The sequence below is a fragment of the Centruroides vittatus genome, unplaced genomic scaffold, assembly GCF_030686945.1.
Source record: "Centruroides vittatus isolate TY-2023 unplaced genomic scaffold, ASM3068694v2 contig_2682, whole genome shotgun sequence".
Lineage (NCBI taxonomy): Eukaryota > Metazoa > Arthropoda > Arachnida > Scorpiones > Buthidae > Centruroides > Centruroides vittatus.
The window spans coordinates 900,104-918,190 of NW_027121707.1; the positions used below are offsets into that span (position 1 = coordinate 900,104).

An 18,087-nucleotide genomic window follows, 5' to 3' on the forward strand; every position below is an offset into this window, starting at 1 on the left:
CTGCATGTTGCACTATAACGACGCCTATTTACGACATTTTCGGTTACGACGAGTTTTGTGCATATCAAATTTTGACGCAGACAACTTAAGACGAAAATCCGTCGTAAGATGCGTTACGACGCTTTCGTGAATCCGGACCAGACAGAATATCGTTGGAGATTCGACCGCCAGGGTAGCAAATGAATGGAAACTTTAAACAGAAGGATTCTCTTCGGTTTATCCTCTGTATACGAATTTTTTAGAGTAAATAAATTTTTCACATTGTATCGTACATACGGAGAAATCTGGAATCATTCTTATTTAAGTCATTCAATCGCATCGTTTATATCGAGAGACGGATAAATCGGTAAATCGAAACTTGGACTAGATTACTCCGCTTAAAGTTTACGTAATTTGTACTGAATCCAAGGTAATAATCCATCGAAAGTCTTTGCATATAATTGCTACAGAGGTATATTAGGAGGGTGCAGTTTGTTACTTTTTGCTACAGTTCTCGGAAATAGATCCTTATCAGCCTTTTTTCTTTATGGGAAACTTGAAAGAATATGACGTTCTTTGGATTAAAGTTTGCTCATTTCCAACGAACTTTCAACATTTGATTTACGAAAGTTCAACCGATAGTAAGGAAAGTCTAACACAACGAGTAAATTAAACATTTTAATATTTCGAACGACCTCGATGTTACGTTTTATCGAGTGTGAATGTTATTAAGTGTAATTATAATAAAATTAACTACTCGAACAATTTTCTGTTTAAAATGAAATACCTGACAAAAAAGCAACCTTTAAGAAATGAAAATGGTTATTCATACAGCAACATTTAATTTAAAACGAAAGGTTCCTCCGCGTAAGTCGGTGAGCCAAGATATATTCGGAATTTAAAGCTCATTATCCTAGAATTAGCTTATTTACGGACAGAAATTCGAATTAAAATGAATGAAAGGTTTTGGAAATGTTTAGCTCGCTTCCCAATCAAGCTTTCGCCATAAAATTACTAATATTCCTCACCAGAATGCACTTCTAGAAATAGCAAGTAAGGTACAGGATCGATGGAAACCGAGGAAGATACGAGTATAATTGGTCGCCATTTTCGATCGACGAGTACTAGAGTACTTCGAAAAATCGTTTCATTTATGTTTTCAACTTTTGATGATGACTTTCATTATTTTTTCATGTACATTTTTATTTTTTTTTATAAGGTAACAAGGTACAAGTGCAACCTTTTTAAAATAAACAACCCAAAAAATAGTCATATCGACTTTATCGAAAGTGCACTTATACCGTGAAATGTTACACGCCGTGGACAGTATATCAGATCGGGACATCGTTCCCCTCCCATATTGGTCACTTTCCTTATAAGTGGAACTCCCCCAGTTAGGCATAATTGTGACCCATAGCCTACAATGTGCTGGTGTCTGGAGTTAATCGATCAATGAAATATACCATTAGAAAGTACTTCTACAGCTTTATCGCATTGCGAAAGTAGAAAAATCACGTTTCAGGTAATGCACTTTGTTTTCCACGCTACGAGCACTAAACGGTGTTTTTCAATGTTCCAAAATAATTCAAATGATCACATCGTGATTCGGTCAGACCCACAATAAACAGATCCCGGAAATTGATCAGCACAAATCTCTGGGATATGTCGCGATCCCAGTTACCGTCATCCACGAAAATTTCTCAAGTCCGGAACCAATTGGTTATTCGAATGCTTAATTACAGCAGATAACGGGCCGTCTACCTTGTATGACTTGCTACAGTTTTGCTTAATAGAGACTAGTCCCATCGCAATAAAGTCGGCTAGCACGGGCAAGGGATGGAGAATGATGTACCCAATGGCGCACTCGGGATTTAATCTTGGGGGAGCCGAGTTGAACAGATAAAGAAAATTTTTAATGCAAGTTCGACGAAATTCACCATTATGTGACCTGATTCATAAGTAATGTAGAAATAGAAGACATCACACAATATAAATAAAAATAATTGACTTTAATCAGGAAAACACTTTAGAAAATTTCGCCAGTTGTTTTTGTTTTCTTTTCATTTTGTGGGTGCTAGGGCCCCTTCTCTCCCTCTGGGTGCGTCACTGGATGTCCCAATCTGTGACAGATTACAGGATTCTGAATCAAATTCACACTAGAATCCTATAAGCTAATGCGCATAAACGGCAAAATTAGTACGACAATCAACGTTCCACCAATCATCTCTTTTCACCTTGACAATTGACTGAGACAATTGGCTCAGTCTGTCGTCGATGCTCATTTTCATTTTAATTTTGCTGTTTGTATGCATCGACCGTAACACCACGGCGGAATTTTCTGATCGACTGATCCAAGATCAAACACGTTGAAGCAGTAAATCAACGCTTTTTCTGCCTCGACCATTCGATCATCTATGAAAATGTTAATGTATAAATCATCATCATCATCATCAGCCGTTTATCCGACTTCTTTCGATCGAGTATATTTCGAATAAATGAATCTTAAAGATATTTATAGAAGAAACAGTTCATCAGTGGTTAATTTAATTAAATAGAAAAAATATTTCTGCATACGCCAGTTATTTGATCAGAACGATCTATCTTTGAATTAATGACAGATCGTTATTGTAAGAATACATTATAATAATGCCATTATTTGTGCTTTTATTTTAAAAATATTTTCGTCTTTAAACACTTCTAAACTTTGATTATTTTTGAATATTTTGAATCTCTAAGAAACTACCTCAAAAATGGCGACCGATTATCAGTGTCGAATACTTTTAGCGCATGAGACAAACCGCATACCTGACGTTCCTGATTCAATGTTAATTACAAAAAAATTTCATAGCTTCATTTTGGCGCCCCCAAGGTTGGTGTGCGGGAATGTGCCCACGTTTTCCCCCCTTAGTTACTCCACTTGCCAATCAGAATGCGGAAGGTTTGTCAGATCATGTTGAGTGGATGCTAGGATCGACCTGACTGGAAAATAAAATATAGGGAAAAGAAAATGTCTACCCAAACCTTCAATACAGATTTATGCATAAATGTATAAGGGACGTTCGAGTTATTATCGACACTCGTACAGCGCCGAATATTTACATCACAAAGACTATGTTTTCATGGACGAAAACCTTAGTATTAGCATAAATGCAAATAATTATATATACAATATTCAAACAAAACTACCATTAATTAAGTAGAAATATGAAATAAAATAATTTGGCTACGTAATTAAATAAATAGGTGCAAATCTTATCAAATGGCTTTGTGTATGCAAAAAATGGCTATTTTACTATTATGAATTTTACTTTGAACTGAGTTTTTTTTTCTTTAAGAATGTTACCTAAATGTAATGTAGATTATTGCTCCGAGTGATTAATATATGAAAAATCCTGAACATCAAGGGGAAGGCTGGAGGAGGAACTGTTCTATGCAACGATCGGCATTACATACAGACGTCAGAGATCTCTGCGAGATTCCCGTCTGACGAAGAGACAGTAGTAGTAGTCTTCCGGTGGCCTGGCAAGGAACGTCACCTTCGCATACCGAGCGAATACCATACAAGAATCCCGTGTCGCAGTCGTCGAGTTGAAGTCCATTATTTTTACCCTAAAAAAGTTATAAAATTTATTAATCTTATGATCCAAAATTTAAAAATAAATAATCCTGTGATGAGGGTTATGATGACAAGTAACATACAATTTTTACTTTCTCAATAACTTTATTATTTTGGTTAATGTTACCTTAGGTAGCCAAGATGGCGGCTCGTCTCTAATTCCAGCAAGGAAACAGTGGGACGCACGTTCTAACCTAACCTAACCTAACCTATTCTAATAAATTATCATAATTATTAGCAACCAAATTATTAGAATAGGTTAGGTTAGAACGTGGGTCCCACTGTTTCCTTGCTGGAATTAGAGACGAGCCGCCATCTTGGCTACCTAAGGTAACATTAACCATTATTTCTCACTAAAAATATTAGAGGAGTGCCAATTTTTTCATCTTTCCATCGCCTTGATCCAGTGGCGTAGCTAGGAGGGTGCGGTAGGTGCGGTCCGCACCGGGCCCCTGGAAAGCGATAGGCCCATGGGGGCCTCAAAATCACAAGAAAAAAGACCCGAAAAGTTTTTTCGGGGGCCCACAAATCTGGTTCCGCACCGGGCCCGGAGAACCGTAGCTACGCCACAGCATCTATCTTTAAACACCAAAATTTAATAGCATCAATGCTCCTAAACAGAAGCAATAGAACCACACTACTTAAAACAATTTGAAATAAAGCGAGCTCAAACAACAAAGCAAACACACAAATTCAGTTTATTGATGTTGATATTCTTAAATATAGAAGTAACTACTTTAATATCTAATAGTAAAATTACAAAAAAATTAAAACACCTGTATTAAAATGTCCCACATTTTATATTTTAATACAAAAATCCACATTGATGTGGACTTTTTATTGTAATATTTATAATTTTACTATTGTGTAAATTGTTATGGATATTTCAGACAGAAGTTGACTACGGGGAAGATACAAATCTAACTCCAGTAGTAGCCTACAAGTAAAGATTTGTTATGAAGTGCACGCTTCGTTCCGAACTTTTTTCTATTGTCCTTTAAAATACAGTATTTGTGTTAAAATTTAATATCTGAGCTTAAGAATATTATCACCAACAGACCGAGTTTGTGTGTTTTACAGCAAATTCTATCTACAGTTAACATCACAATCAAAGAATGTAAGATAATGTTTTGTTTTAATATTACAGTGATCTAATTATGTATTTATTCAGATTTAAATTATTTATAGCAAAATCTTCAAATTTTCCAGCTGTATTAGAATAAAAACATGAAATTTTGAATTGTTATTCGAAATTGAAATTAATTTAAATACTGCTTAATTAAAATTGTGTTGACTTTGAAACAGAACAAATGTTTTAAGTGTCTAATAAATCCATTTTCCAGATACAAACTTAACCTCATAAAGGGTGCATTATGATATGTATATCGAAAAGAGAATTAATTAAAAATAAAAATGATAGAATGGAGTGTGAAAGACTATCATTTTTATTTTTAATTTATTCTCTTTCTGTACATTTCTTATACTTTATGTACCATGCACATAATAATTTCTCTTATTTTCTACAATTTTATAAAGGAATTATGTAAATATAAAGTTTTACTGCCGGTTCGTGTCACGTCAATAATAATGCTTTAGTGTCTAAAAAAGTATTCAGAGCATAAAGTAAATTATTTCTAAAAACAATATAAAATACTTGTTATGTCTTCCAATCTGTGCAGTGTTAAAAAGACTAAAGAAACAATTCGACTTCTTTACAGCTAACCTTATAAAACGTTATCTTTAGAATGAATTTTTATAGGATAGTATCTGTAAACACTGTACTGTTTCAGCTTAATGTGAACCTGATATTATGGGCTTAATGTAGCCCTGATATCAACCAGATTCACCATTTGGGGCCGGATATACCTCTCTCTTGCTTGATTTTCATGCAACCATATAATTCAATTAAACATTTGTTTTGAGATGATTAAGCTTAGGCATAATCATTTACAATTTTAAACACTGTTTTTGCTATACTGGACTGACTGTTCAGAAATTACCATGAATCATAGCATACCACTCTACACTTTAAACTGAATACAATATCTTCTCATTCAATGATACACAAGTTTTACTTTCATATTTATGTTTGCATTATAATTTTAAAATATAGAGTATAATTATAATAAGTTAGAACTTACACATGAATAACAAATTTCTAACCAATTGCAGGCCCTTAGAAGAATATTTTTTAGATTTCCTTCTGGCATAATTCCCCCTAAAGCGGCACACTCCTTGGCTATTAAGTAAAGTGGCGGACATTCTTGATCTGAAAATTATATTAATTAAAATTTATGAAAATGATATTCAAAGCTCAGATTTCAACCATTACAAAAACCTTCCAAAAAACAATTATTATATATTTTACCATATTTCTCTTCATTGAAAAACTTCCATTTTCCAAATGGTAAGTCAGAGTTCGAAACGGGGCGAGCACTAAAACCCGGCAATGGACGGAATCCAGCATTCTGAGGCTGAACAAATCTTGTTTCTAAATAGTAATAGATTAATTATTAATCTGTAGTTTATTATAATTGAATCAATGGTATGATCTAATCAACAAAAATACTGTAAAACAGAAAGCTGATATATAAATTTCAAAAATTTTTATACAGTAGAGAGTCGAAAATCGGAATCAATTGGGGACTGGGGTTGTTCCGATTAGTCACTTGTTCCGATTACCGATTATGTACGAAAAAATATATTAACCTATCCGATGTTGAAATTTTTCTCCGTTGCGTGTCGCTTCGCGTTGAATTTTCGTCGATTTTAAGCCTAATGAAAATTTTTATAATAATAATCGAGGCTATTGTATCGTTAAAAATTATTTCTTTATTTTGTACAAACAAAATAAATATATTGAAGAATATAAAAACATGAAAATTATACTTTAGAAGTAAATCTAGTATCAAAAACGTTCGATTTAGCATGACACAGTCCGACTGAAAATCGTTCCGATTACCGGCGATTCCGATTAACGACTCTCTACTGTACATGATATGTTTACCTTCATCATTATATTCATTCCACAAATCGTCGTTATCATCTGAATTGATATGCGCAGTTATAGATTTCTTTAAAACTGTAAATTGATAATATAAAATATTAGATTTCAGTAACACATCCAATGCATAATGATGATCTTAATATTTACAACTAAAATTATGATGTATCATTTTAATAATCATGTTTTATAATTATTTTTGATTTGTATTTGTACTTAAGATAACTAAAATAATAGAAGTTTTTGTTGCATTAATATTACTAAAAATAATTAGAAGCTATTATTCTAAGTTCCGTATAATTTACTCGGAAAGCCTCTGCAGAATTACTTTACCTTACTTTTTCTTAATTGCTGATATTTAAGGATAAGTTGCAACTACTATAAAGATTTATGAAATGTCATTGGTGCAAAATTACTGTTTAATTTAAAAATATTGTGTTTTGTGGCATTACAAATGCAAATTTAGTTAGAAAATTGTTAAGTAATCATGTATGTTACTAAATTTATGTATTTTGTTGATAATTTGCATTTTGTACCAGTCCCTGAGATGGATGGCCGAGCAATCAAGATGGCAACCTACCACTCTGGAGACCCGGAATAGGAATCCGGAAGGGTCGAGCAGTGGTGTAGCGAACATAACTGGCGCACGACACTTTATTGGCGCCCCCTCCCCCTCCAGAAACACATATAGTTTGTCTTGGAGACCATTTGGGTGCCCCTCTGCGAGTGGCGCCCGGTGCATGATAAACCCCCTTGCACCTCCCTCGCTATGCCACTGGGGTCGAGAAATCCCTAGGAATTTTTCAGGGAGTGGTCCGTTCAGATATGTCGGGCCCCGTCCCTCACCACCCAGTCACCCCATTGTGGGCCTGGCCTACCCATAATGGGCATGCTAAAAGAGGGCCTCTTAGTGCCCACAGGACGGAAAGAGTTTAAAAAAAAGTCCTTGAGATGGGTGCAAAAGTACCTGACATTGAAAGTGCCAATGCCTGAAAGCAATATTGAACTAAGTGAAAAAAAATGAAATATTTTATAAAAGCTATTTCACCAGTTTAGTTTAATTAAATACAACATTAAATACTAAACATTTCAGATATTTAAAAATACTCCATTTACTTGTAACCATTTCTCTTCTGTTTGAGCTACAATTGCAAAAGGAACTCACTTTCTTTGAACAGGATATTTTCCTGTATGCTTGTATAAAAGAGGGGTTCTTGGTTGTATGATTTGGCTGAATATTTAATATCCTGACTTTACAGTTTCCAGTTGACCAAAGGATATTTAATATCCTTTGGCCATGTCTTCCTCACTGTATTTTATTATTTTTGTTGTCTTCCTTGCTCAGTTAGAAATAAAACAATGAATGACCCTTATCCTCTTGAGATCCACTACTAAAAAAAAATTTTTTTTTTTTATTGAAGTTTTGTTATATTATTGACCTTTGGGTGTCGCTTGTTAGTAAATTATCATTTTTTTCAATTTTTTTGTATTCGGTCATTAAAAAATGGTATGTGTCATATATGACACAATGGATCTCTACCTGTACAAAATGCAAACTGTTCTGTTCATGTAAAAATGGTTTATTTGACTGTTTTTATACAATAATTGACATTTTATATTTACATATGACATGCTTTGAAGCCTTTTTATTTGTCACAAGGCACAGATGGATTTTGCATTTGATACAGTACACTGTAGCTCATACACTTTTATATCAGTGCATTTGGCTGCAGTGATTTTTGCCATTTGCAATGATTTCTGGCATGTGTTTTGCCCCACTTTTGCATTGTATTTTTCTGGGATGTGAAGTTGGAGTATTTTTTTATTATTTTCCTTTTCTTCCTCATCTTCACTATTCATTTTTTTTATTTTCTGTACTATCTGAATGTAATAGCCATTTTGACACTTTTACTTTAATTTCAAATATTGAAGTGGGTTATTCTTCTTCTTTTTTATTGCTCTACTATCTCTTCTGTAGACTATCCAAAAATTGTTTTCATTTCATCAGCAGTAAAGTTCATAAGTTTTTCCAGGTGAATCAGTGATATTTGATTTGTGCATGTCATCATTAAGCACTGACATCAAAGAGATTTTCAGGAATATAATTTAAGAAATATTCTTCAGACTCACACTCCTTACCATTTCAGAGTTCTTCCTAAAATGCAGGAGCTGGAGCAAGGGCTTAAATCTATTTGTATGGTGCTATGGTGGAGTCTGTTACTGCACTGATGTCAAGAAATCTTTTTCTATTTACATAGCTGAAGCATCATTTTCATCATCGTCAAATGTATAATCTAATGACTTACATTCTTCAAAATAATTTGGTTGATAAATGTTCTGACTGGTTTAAATGTTTGGTCACTATCTTCATCACTGGACCTGCCTTTCAGTCCACACAAATTTCTATCAATACCAAGTGTCCTATCATGTTCCTTCCTTATTTCATCTGTTGACACTGAAAAATTTATAATAAATGTCAATGATTTAGTTTTAGTATATGATTTATCATATTAATAATTTATAAATTTTTAACAAACAAAATCTTGCAGACCAGATAAATAACTATACAAAAACAAATTACAAAATAATTTATAATTTATTTAAAAATAAATTATTTTTATTAATAAATAATTATAAAAAATGAAAATAAATAATAGGATACATATTGCTGACTAAATGACAAAATAACTATAAAAGTAAATAACTTGCCAATATGAAAACAGTTCATAGGCTCTAATGTAATTATTGTAACATTAAGAACCAACGTGTCATATACGACACATTCAAAAGTTAGCTCATCTCATGAAATACTGTTATTAATATAGATTTTAAAAAATACTCTTATATAATCTTAGAAGTCTCCTGAACAAAATCACATTTAAATTGTAAAATTATAATCAATAGTAATAGAGAAAAATGAATACTTACATGAAACAGTCATACTTGTGATCACTTCCAAAAACATGTGCTCAGACAATCACTCATATTTTCCTTTCTATCTATCACAGTGGCTGCAAGTAGTCTAATAAGCTTCACTAAACTCTACTGATGAAGTTAATAACTAATATAATTGTTTAGGAGGCAAAAAACAAGAGCTGCTTCACATTCTTTGGAAGGAAAATTGTGTGTCATATACGACACACGGCATCCCAAGAGGTTATGATGATGTTTTGCCATAGCAGTTGACATTTAAGAGTAAAGTTATTGTAATGAGGTACATCAAAGTGTCAATCGCTACTATATATTTTAGAATTTAAGTAAAACAACACTTTCAATATGTAGATATGTTGTAAATACAATTCTTGTAGAAATAATTACATTAGGCAAAAAATCTTAGTGTATAACAAATAAATGTGTCTAAGCAATGTGTTTAGTGATGTTTTTAGCAACAATTTTAGAAATAATTTAGAGATTAATGTAAATAAATTTTGGTACTAAAACCTGATGTCCACCCTACTGACAAGCTAACACATAATAAAATTAACAAGTTTTTAACATTTAAACTTAAGTATAGAATTCCCAAGCTACTGGTATATAATTTTCAATTATTCAAAAAAAAAATAATAAAAAAAATACTCCTACATTTTGAGTAAGGTATTTGAACACATTTGATTTACACAAGAATCACAAAATTTACTACAATATACCAGTATGTGACAATTTTGCAGTCAGGTATTAAGTAAATGAAAAAATAATAGCCCCAATGCCTGAATTAAAATAACTTAATAAGTAATATAACTCTCTCTCTCTGCGTGCAATATCAGAAATCCTGGCGCAGGTTAATAAGTGGTTAGTTAAGGCACCAAGGTGTATCTTGGGGAAGTTACGAGTGGTTCCCTGTTGCTTTTTCTGGTGCACAATGTTACGCAAGGGGAAATGCCTTTTGGGAGGTCTTGTAAAGGAAACTGGCCCCTATTCAGGTGTTACAAACGTGGAGAAAACCCGGAAAACTCCACGTGGCCAGCCCGTCCAAGCGTGGCACGAACCCACGACTGAACTCCCAATGTTTAGCGACAGAACCGCTCGGCCAGTTTGGTCTTTGTACAAGTCCACATGATTTGAGTAAATGCAAACAAACTTTTCAAACCGATCCTCTTATTCAAAAGGAAATCAATGGCTACGTTTGGTCGAATTGACTTCCATCCTTCCACCCACAACAAGCCTTCCTTTCTATATGATCAGCGGTATGATGGCATTCAAAATTACATTATACAAAGTTACCAGCGAGCACAAAATATGTTTTTAGGAGTTTTCGAGAACCTCTCTATTACCCCACCCTCAACCTTTAACCACTAAAGTTCAATATCATCTATCCCCAAATCAAAGAACTAGAACATATTTCATAGAGTGGCTGAAGCGACACCATGTTTGAGGAAAATTGAATACACGTCCGCCATTTTCCTTTTAGTCAAGGAGGCGTGCCATTTATGTTGTGTATTTTGGAGAGAACATAAGAAGGCCGACAAAAACCGTGTTCAATATGTAAAAAAAAATATGCAAAAAATGTAATTTATGGCTTCATTTAGAGTGTTTTTTTAAATTGGCGTCAAAAATAGTACTTTTTTCTTTATTCGAGCAACAATATCTTGGAAAAACTATCACTGTATCTACCATGAATCCCAAAAGAAGATCAATAAAAAATTTGTTATATTGAGTAAATTTTGTGACACTTAATTTACATAAAATTGTCCATAAATAGATTGCTAAGCAATTTAAATAAAAATTTTCATTACAAAATTTGGCAGATAATGGGTTTTAAACTGCATAAAAATTATATTAAATATTCGAATCGACTCAAAATAAATGAAACGCCCATCAAGGACGAGTGGATAGCACCACTGAACACTAGTAGTTAATTATGGGTTCGCGCCTGGCCACGTGGAGTTTTCTGGGTTTTCTTCGCATGAACACCTGAATAGGGACAAGTTTCCTATAGAAAGTCCTCCCAGGAGGCATTCCTCCTCGGCAGATCGCCCACGTGTCGCATTGCCATACCAAATAAACCAAAACCTCAAAACAAGCGACGTAACATTTTATTCCGAATTCCTTCTCTAATAATTTCGATAAAAAGTAGCTACATGCAGTGGTGATATTCAACGGGTTCGCACAGGTTCGGCCGAACCCGTTGTTAAAATTTTCAGTTTCCCGAACCTTGTTAAACACACGTAACATTTCTGGGTTTGTTTTTTTTTTAATATATTAAAATATGCGTATTATACTCTGTAATACTACTAAACTAAAGCCTTATTATACCCCGTTCGCACCGAGCATTTCAATCTAGATTGTGAGCAAGGTCGGGACTATGTCTTGGTGCGATCTCTCTCTCGACCGTTTCAATCTCGACCGAAACGAGGTTTAATCGCGATCGATTCAAGAGAGTTTTTGAAAGTAGATCCAGTCATAAGAGAGATCCCAGAATGCCACGCGCGCGAGATAATACAAGATGGCTGTGGAACACGTGTCGGGTTATGGACAGCGAAAGAAAAAGGACGATGTATCTCGAGAGATGATGACATCTGTCCATAACCAGGAGTACCATTTTGCGGTGAAGAATTTCTCTGCCTAAAAAAAAAAAAAAAAAAAGGTCGACAGCACTAATATACCATTGTTACCTGGTACCTGGTCTTCGCCCAGGACCCCTTACGTTCCAAATACGTCACTGATTATTAGATATATCGCAACAAAAGGTATCGTATTTATTTCTAGCTAAAACTTCCATTTCGTTTGTCGATGATTGTCAGGGAAAAATTTTCTGCTAGCGAACCCCTTGTTAAATATTTCGAATATCACCACTGGCTACATGATGTTAGCGCCCAAATCCATACTTTTAATTCACTTGAGGAGTAAGTTTAAAAAGAACGAAAGTATTGTCCTAGTACTTTCCTATATACACTTTTTCTTGCTAATAATGGTCAATCATAATTAAAGTATTCCTATTCCACGTTATATAGTTAACAGTTCAAATACAACCAATATGGTATGGTGGCATTTCAAAGCACGCGGAAGACATTTGCTTAAAAAAGTTAGTACCAAAACTCGCCACTACGGCCAGTGGCATAGCGAACATAACTGGCGTCCGGGCACGACACTTTATTGGCGCCCCTCCTCCTCCAGAAACACATATAGTTTGTCTTGGAGACCATTTGGGCGCCCCTCTGCGAGTGGCGCCCGGTGCATGATACACCCCCTTGCCCCCCTCGCTGCGCCACTGACTACGGCATATTCGATGCTTTATTGTTCCTTAAAAGTTTCTTATATTCAAATTCCCCGAAATTACAAAACGATTTGAAATTGTTTTTACCGAATTGCTAAATTGCCTGAATATGGACACGTAATATCTATGAAACTCGCTCACCGGCGGCCTAGCGGATAAAATTACTGAACACTGAGGCCCACCAGTGGCCAAGCGGTTTTCGTACTCTAAACACTGGGAGTTCGGTCGCGGGTTTGCGCCACGTCGAGTTTTCCGGGTTTTCTCCACGTCTGTAACGCCTTAATAGGAGCCAGTTTCCCTTAAAAGACCTCCCGGAAGGCATTCCCCCTAGGCAGATAGCACAAGTGTTATGTTGCCGTAACTTAACAAACAAACAAACTGAACACTGATGGTTGCCAATCGCGCCTCACTATCGAGCTGGCCACGTGGAAGTTTTCCGGGTTTTCTTCACGTGTTTAACACCTAAATACAAGCCAGTTTTCCATAGAAAGTCCTCCCGAGAGGCTCCTCCCGAGAGGCACCTCCCTTTGACAGATTGCCCGCATGTTGTGTTGCCTTATACCCTCCCGATACTCCACTCCATTCCATAAAACTTTGTGCAGCATTATATATAAGCTGCACAATTGAATATTTTTCCAGTAAGACCAAAAAAATAGTATAACAATATGAATAAACTGCAGGTAAACAGCATGTGTCGGCGAGAACCTCACAGGTCGTCAGATAGAATTTTATAAAAAGTAGAGCAGAATTCCTCGAAACGTAGCCCAAATTATTTTTAAAGTGGCTCACAAGGCCTAGAGCCTCAATCTGCCACTACGATATACTACGTGGTATACCCTAGAGAACCCACATACAGAGAGGCTAACTGCGTGATTACACTCTATTTGCTGTTGTTGGCACGTGATCAAAATCCACCATAATTTAACCAAATAAAAGCCCCTTTCCAACTTTTTCACGTTCTAAGTATGATCTGAAATATGTTGTTCACGTGATTTGTGACATAAACGTGACTATTAAAATAAGCTGAGATCCCGGACGGGCCAAACAGCCCCAAAAATTTTTCTTGGATAGTCCGTGTGGATAAGTCGGGCCCCATTCTTCATACCGAATCCATAATAGGTTGTAACAAAAGGCCCTATTAGTGACGTTATACAAAACGATGTTAAATGGGGAGTCGCTACACAATTACTATATATACATACTACATTTATCATCGTCACTGAAAATGCATAGAATTTAAATTTTAAGACATTGCATTATGTAAATTAAGAATCAAGTTTGGAATCGATCGAAGAACGGAGAGCACAAAAATACAGGGAGATTTACTGTGTCTGTGCAACGAACAAGCTGAAGTCAGTCGACGCCATATTGGAAATCGTAAAGGTCGTTTATTCGAGTTCGAGATATATTACGTTCAATATATTAATTTCCTTTACAGTAAAAGTAGGGTAAATCGAGATCATTCCACTTTAGGATTACCAATATGGCAGCCATTGGCTTCACTACAAAACCATTAGACTCCTTCTATCGGGACAGTCGAGAGCCTATATGGCACCCCGAGTAGAGCGGGCCCCGTTTGCCTGTTGGCGGGCTCTTTTAATTTTTTAAACAAATGAAATGCATAGAATGTTTCTTTATTAATGAAAATCGGCCTTAAAGAGTTTACTTTCTGTTATTAAAAATAATACTAATTTTATAGGGATAGGAACCACTGCGGATTCTAAAATTTACTCCGGAAACGGGAAAAAATCCTTAGCTTCCCTCACCTTCTCGACGGTCTGCTCTCTATTACTAATCTACGCTCGCTGTCGAATAAGAAACGATTCAAGCGAGTGATCATTGGCACGTTAATAGATTCATGGGGTCCAGCCAAATTTGAATTAGTGTACCCATGTACAGTGATTTTTCTCTCGAGGTATATTTTGGGGAAATATTTTCTTATAAAAGATGGGTTTAGGGCCCCACCAACAGGCAATTGATCTTTTTACCCATAAAATAACTCGCCACTACGAATGATCCCTCAATTGTCATTTCTATATCGAATACAATTATGAAAGACTCACGCTTCCGGTTCCGCTGTTCCGAACTGTAGTCGTCGTCTAGGTCCTGCCCGGAGGACAGCAATTCCGCTTCTCTCTTTCTTCTGCTGCTGGCGAAGGACTGGGCCAGAATGCGGTAATACTCGTTGCGGAAAAAGCTGTCGTAGTCTTCTCTGTCCTTAAAAATCGCTTCTTCTTTCTCCTCCCGTCCCTTCTCTTCCGATCGACTCGTTTCGCCTGAAAGAAAGGTCGCAGGTCGATTGCTACGTTCCAATTTATCTTCCGTTCCCAAACTCTTTCCGTATTCTTCATCCGATACGTCACACACTCTTGAGACCATCGCCTCAAGAGTGCGACGTAATCTCTACTCGAAGCCACGGCCTGAAGAGTGTGTGACTACTCTGTTTCTTTAATACGAATTTATATATAGGTTACACAATTTCGATCTTTCGTCGTTCCTCACGTTTGCGCCAGCGAATCTCTAGAAAAGATCCTGTCTATGGATGGAGAGAGTTTGAGAACGACAGAAAGGCGCCGATTCCGCGGGAGTGGAGAGTACCAGTAAGAGAAGAGGAGGAACTCACCCGTCTGCCTCTTAGTCCGTACGAAGGAGGAAGGAATCCTTTCGGGTTCCCTTAACGTCGTCGTCCGTCCTCGGTGACGTTCCGTTCGACGGAACCGGAAAACTTCCGGAAAGGCCGTCCGCCGGTGGTCCTTTCCGTCCTCTTTCTCGCGTCTTCCGGTCCAGGAAGGGTCTTCTTCTGCTACCCGGCAGCGGACGGTTCCCGCCAAGAGGCAGAAGAAAAGCAGGAAGAGAGCTTTGAGCCGCATCTGAAAGTACGACGATCGATCGTCAGCTGCGTCTTGTTCCAATTGCCGTCCGTCTCTTCTCTAAATAATTAATTCTTCTCTCCGGGACGGAATTACGCGCTCGAAAGAAAGAACGTTTAGTTTGGAGTGATAAGGAACATCCCGAAGAAAGCGAAATCTTCCGGAAAGGGAACGACCGCTCCCAAGAAACGGGAGATACTTACCTCCGTTTTCGGAGGGACAGGGGATTCTCTCCCGTCTTTCGATGCGTCTACTCGAAGCGCCACTCTTCGGCCGTTTCGGGCGTCTTCCAACGATCGGCGCAGTCTCCGATGCGTGTAGCGGTTTCTTCTTCCGGCCGACGACCCATGGAATGGATCTCTGTCTATTCGAACCGGAAATACGAACGACCCCGCCTTCTTTGCTCCTTCGGACCGTATCCCCGATTCGGTACTTCCGGTCGACCCCCCGTCCGGAGACGGAAGACGTACCGTCGGCCGACAGTCCGGCCGGCCAGAGATCGATGAATCGATTTTTCGGCGCGGTTGCTCTGTCGGGGAGTTCGTTGCACGCCGATGCGGATGCTCCGCGCCTCTTCCATCGAGATCGGCTACCGAAAGAGGGCGTTCCGAAAACGGACCGATTCTGTGACGTTACTGCGGGTGATGACGTCACACCACCAGTTCGATTTAACGTACCGCAATCCTGTTTGAATTCGAAAGACTATTCTATAATATATTTAGTAAATTTATAAATAAGTATTTTGCATTTTTAAAGTGTAGTATTGTGATAATGAAAGTAGAATTTTACAAAAGCTATTTTTCTTCTTTTTATTTCCATAGGACGAAAAGATGCAAAAACAAAAAAAAACTCTCTATAAAGTTTGCTTGTTTAGTTATGGCAACACAACACTTGGGCGATCTACCTAGGTGGGTGCCTTCCGGAAGGTCTTTTTAAGGGAAACTGGCCCCTATTTAGGCGTTACAGACGTGGAGAAAACCCGGAAAACTCCACGTGGACAAGCCAGTCCGACCGAACTCCCAGTGTTCAGGGAGCGAAGACTGCTTGGCCACTGGTGAGCCCCCTCCGTAAAGTAGTAGGGATGAAAATAATTCGGATTACAATTAGAGGTGCCAACTTCTCATTAGGAAAAACAGAAGAGCTAAAAGAACTAGTGACCAAGTGGATAAAACCACTGAAAAGTGGTAGTTGAACGTAGGTTCTCGCCTCATCAACCGGTTGGTCAAGTGGCGTTTTCTGGGTTTTCTCTGTATTTGTAACCCCTAAATAGGAGCCAGTTTCTCATAGAAAATCCTCTCGGAAGACATCATCCCTCCGCCGATCGCCCACGTGTCGCGTTGCCGTATACAAACAAATAAACGAGCTGAAAGAAAACACACACAAATTCCTCATTCATTTTTCAGAACATTTCCGAAATGCCCAGATTCTCAATGGCGCACTCAAGATTTAATCATGGGGAAGTCGAGTTGAACGGATAAAAATTATTTTAAGAAAGCCTATATAGGCGTCACCAACAGAAGCTTGGGAGTAAGACTAAAAGAGCATAGATATAACGTAAAAAAAAAGGATCCAATGCTACAATTTTGTCGCAAATGTCGCAAGTCGAAGGTTCGGTGGTAAAATGGGACGAGGCAACAATTATAAAACCTATATCTTCCCCCACTTTATCAATGACGGCGGAGAAGATGGAAATATATAGAAGTAGGCTACGGGAAGGATGTTTAAACGAGAGAGATGCTAAGAGCCTGCCGTCAGCGTGGAAGTACTGTACATGATTAATATATAAGCCACTTTAATTAACGTTTACGAAACTAAACTATAAGGCCGCGACTCCACTAGCCGTAAAAGGGCCGTAAAACCCCTCACCGTAAAAGCTTTTAATCACGTGATCATGATATTTTACGCCTGAGCAGGTCGTAAAACCAACGTAAAAGCGAGTTGAGCAGTGTTCAACTCGCTTTTCGTTTCCATTCTCGTAGTAGTGAGGGTGGTAGGGAGTGTCTCGATTTCAATTCGTCGTCATTCGGGGGATAGGAACGTAAAAAAATGCAGATATTTAGCCTTAAAATTCAAAAAGAATCCATTACGTCAATCGCGTTCGAATTCGTTAGGCGCTTTCTAATCTCCATAGAAACGGCAACATTGCCATTTCTATTGTTGCAACACGATTTTGCGTCGCTTCGCACGTTATTCGCTTGCCGGACGGACGTGTGCGCTCTTTGCTCCTGTTTTCGGTGTGTTTTTTGCCTTTTTTCAGTGTTGTTTGTTACCCGAAGTGGTTTTAAGAAGACTTTTGGACGCCGTCATTACACCAAGTAAGGTTTTAATTAGAATTTTATTTAGCTGTAAGATTTTATTTTCGTTTCGTTTAGTCCAACTTTCGGAGACGACATCGGCCGGCATA

At 37.2% G+C, this 18,087-nt stretch overlaps 1 protein-coding gene across 1 annotated transcript; it reads right to left on the reverse strand.

The window, feature by feature from the left end:
* Nucleotides 1–2,776: 2,776 nt before the first annotated feature.
* Nucleotides 2,777–16,266, reverse strand: LOC136971681 (uncharacterized). The gene is made up of 7 exons (XM_067266154.1): nucleotides 15,887–16,266; nucleotides 15,437–15,683; nucleotides 14,877–15,089; nucleotides 6,603–6,677; nucleotides 5,964–6,086; nucleotides 5,737–5,864; nucleotides 2,777–3,588 (listed from the first exon to the last, which is right to left on the reverse strand). The coding sequence occupies exons 2-7, from the start codon at nucleotides 15,681–15,683 to the stop codon at nucleotides 3,379–3,381; spliced, it is 996 nt and encodes a 331-aa protein (XP_067122255.1). The 5' UTR covers nucleotides 15,887–16,266; the 3' UTR covers nucleotides 2,777–3,378.
* Nucleotides 16,267–18,087: the final 1,821 nt, after the last annotated feature.

What these genes read in the sequence shown, in the direction of transcription:
- LOC136971681 (XM_067266154.1), bottom strand. Translation starts at nt 15,683, where the DNA reads ATGCGGCTCAAAGCTCTCTTCCTGCTTTTCTTCTGCCTCTTGGCGGGA. An exon ending in GGAACAGCGGAACCGGAAGC is followed by an intron (nt 6,678 to 14,876) that starts GTGAGTCTTTCA and finishes ATCAATTTACAG; the next exon opens with TTTTAAAGAAATCTATAACT. An exon ending in TTTCAATGAAGAGAAATATG is followed by an intron (nt 5,865 to 5,963) that starts GTAAAATATATA and finishes TATAATTTTCAG; the next exon opens with ATCAAGAATGTCCGCCACTT.